At 44.7% G+C, this 2278-nt stretch overlaps 1 protein-coding gene across 1 annotated transcript in view; it reads right to left on the bottom strand.

Moving 5' to 3' along the window:
• LOC107757316 (mitogen-activated protein kinase kinase kinase kinase 5-like) overlaps positions 1–2278 on the bottom strand; it is a 28918-nt gene that overhangs the window by 1314 nt on the left and 25326 nt on the right. The window contains exons 20-25 of the mRNA XM_016574756.1: positions 2138–2196; positions 1839–1942; positions 1229–1406; positions 747–815; positions 291–380; positions 86–212 (exon numbers count right to left, since the gene is read on the bottom strand). Coding sequence (XP_016430242.1) covers positions 86–212; positions 291–380; positions 747–815; positions 1229–1406; positions 1839–1942; positions 2138–2196 — 627 coding nt within the window. The remainder of the gene's footprint in view (positions 1–85; positions 213–290; positions 381–746; positions 816–1228; positions 1407–1838; positions 1943–2137; positions 2197–2278) is intronic.

Here is a 2278-nt window from a genome sequence, read left to right as displayed (position 1 = left end):
TGTGTGTGTGTGTGTGTGTGTGTGTTTATATGTGATGTGTGTGTGTGTGTGTGTGTGTGTTTATATGTGATGTGTGTGTGTGTACCTGTCGGTTCCCAGCAGCCGGAATGTCTTCTTGTGGTCAGTGATCTCCTGCAGGATCTCTGATGACCCCTGACCTCTCCTCTGCCAGCCGTGTTTCCAGACGGCGATCAGCGTCTCGTCGTGATACACTGAGAGCACAGAGTTTGTGGGTTGTGATGGAGTTCTTGGTCGTGAAAAACACACGAGACGCACATGAACACACTTACCCACAGCGTCGATGTCTAACTTAAAGGAGACGTCCGTCAGGTGTCTGTGACATTTAGCCGATCCGTTCAGAGCGACCGTATGAACAGAGTCTGATGACCGACAGAAAAACATCATCATCACAGCCATGACATCTTCTGTAGTGTTTGTCTATAAGGGTGCCTATGAGTGTGTGTGTGTGGAACGTTCCATTGACAGACGTTATGTAGGAAACTTTCTGTGGCCATTAATGGAAGGTTCTGGGTTGTTTACATTAACTCTGTCATGTTCATTACCACAGACAATACTTTCGAAAACAAGTGTGAAATGTGTTTATATGTGCATTCAGTCAGCAACAAAAAGCACAAAAATACATATATAATTTTCTTTAAATACATTTTATATAATAATGAGTCAAGAATGAAAGATTATACACACACAAACAGTATATATTCCAGACACAGTCACATGATACTCACTGTCAATCAGAACTAGCAGTGTGTCGCTGTCCAGCTGATTCAACTGAACTCTGTCAGCGCAGCGGTTCTCTGAGAAACACACACACACACACACACACACACACACGGAGAGAGAGAGAGATGTGTGAGACATACTGCAGGACTGCATGAGTGTGAGAGTGTGTGTGAGTGAGTGTGTGTGTGTGTGTGTGTGTGTGAGAGTGTGTGTGTGTGAGTGAGTGTGAGTGAGTGAGTGTGTGTGTGTGTGTGTGTGTGTGAGAGTGTGTGTGTGTGAGTGAGTGTGAGTGAGTGAGTGTGTGTGTGTGTGTGTGTGTGTGAGAGTGTGTGTGTGTGAGTGAGTGTGAGTGAGTGAGTGTGTGTGTGTGTGTGTGTGTGTGAGAGTGTGTGTGTGTGAGTGAGTGTGAGTGAGTGAGTGTGTGTGTGTGTGTGTGTGTATGTGTGTGTGTGTGTGTGTGTGTGTGTGTGTGTGTGTGGATCCGTACCGAGTCCAGTATCAGCGAACCACGATGTGTTTGAGTTCAGGTCGATGTAGTCCAGCTGAACCGGTTGTGATGGCCCGGATCCTTTGCTCACTCGGATATAAACCTGAGGATATTCCTGATCCGGAAGCACCATCATCTCAAACACACGCAGCGGCGTCGGCAGAGGGAAGTCAAATTGCTGTGAGACAGAACAGAGTACATGATAAGATGTGAAAGAAAGTGATGATTTTATTCATTAAGTACACACAGAAAACAGCTGTTTTAGATTATAATAATATTTCACTGTTTTTACTGTATTTTTGATCAAATAAATGCATACTTGATAAACAGAAGAGACTTCTTTCAAAAACATTAAATGGTAATGTACGTCACAAAAGGTGTTTTTACACAAACATTTTAATGCACTGTTGTTGTTTATCGTTCACAGACGACAGAAAACAAGACATTGTTGCGACACGCAGAGTGAGACTGAAGTGAGAAAAGTATTTATAACAGAAGTGAGACGTGCTGATATTTGTGTGTGTGGATGGTGGGCGAGTGTGTGTGATGTAAAGGTCAGGGGTGAAGAGCAGCGAGGCGCTGGATATTTGAAGCGACTGTGTTGGCTCACCTTGATCAGCATGAACTTGTGCATGGGCTCGTACCACTGCAGCAGAACCACGCTGGACTCCAGCGCACAGCACAGAAACACACAGCCGTTCTGAGCGTTATGAGCTGCACACACACAACAGTGAAGAGTCATTCGTTTAAAGAGACGCTCAACATGCTAACTGTTCTGGAGACCAGACTAAAACCATTGTGTGTTTTATGTGAATCATTCTGATCAACGAAAGGTTAATAAACAAGGCTTTCTGAAGCAGTTTGTCTGGTCTGGTTAAAGTAGAAGTGATGAGGATTTGCTCGTCTCACCCACTGAACATGTCCTGCACCCCTTTGTGTCTGGAATCTTCGTGCTGATTGCAAACTTCCTGTTATGAGACGACGAGAGGAGCGAGATTAGACTGTGTGTGTGTGTGTGTGTGTGTGTGTGAGAGTGTGTGTGTGTGTGTG

The sequence above is a fragment of the Sinocyclocheilus rhinocerous genome, unplaced genomic scaffold (assembly GCF_001515625.1).
Source record: "Sinocyclocheilus rhinocerous isolate Xijiao unplaced genomic scaffold, SAMN03320098_v1.1 scaffold3916, whole genome shotgun sequence".
Lineage (NCBI taxonomy): Eukaryota > Metazoa > Chordata > Actinopteri > Cypriniformes > Cyprinidae > Sinocyclocheilus > Sinocyclocheilus rhinocerous.
This window is presented reverse-complemented; position numbering and strand designations above follow the sequence as displayed.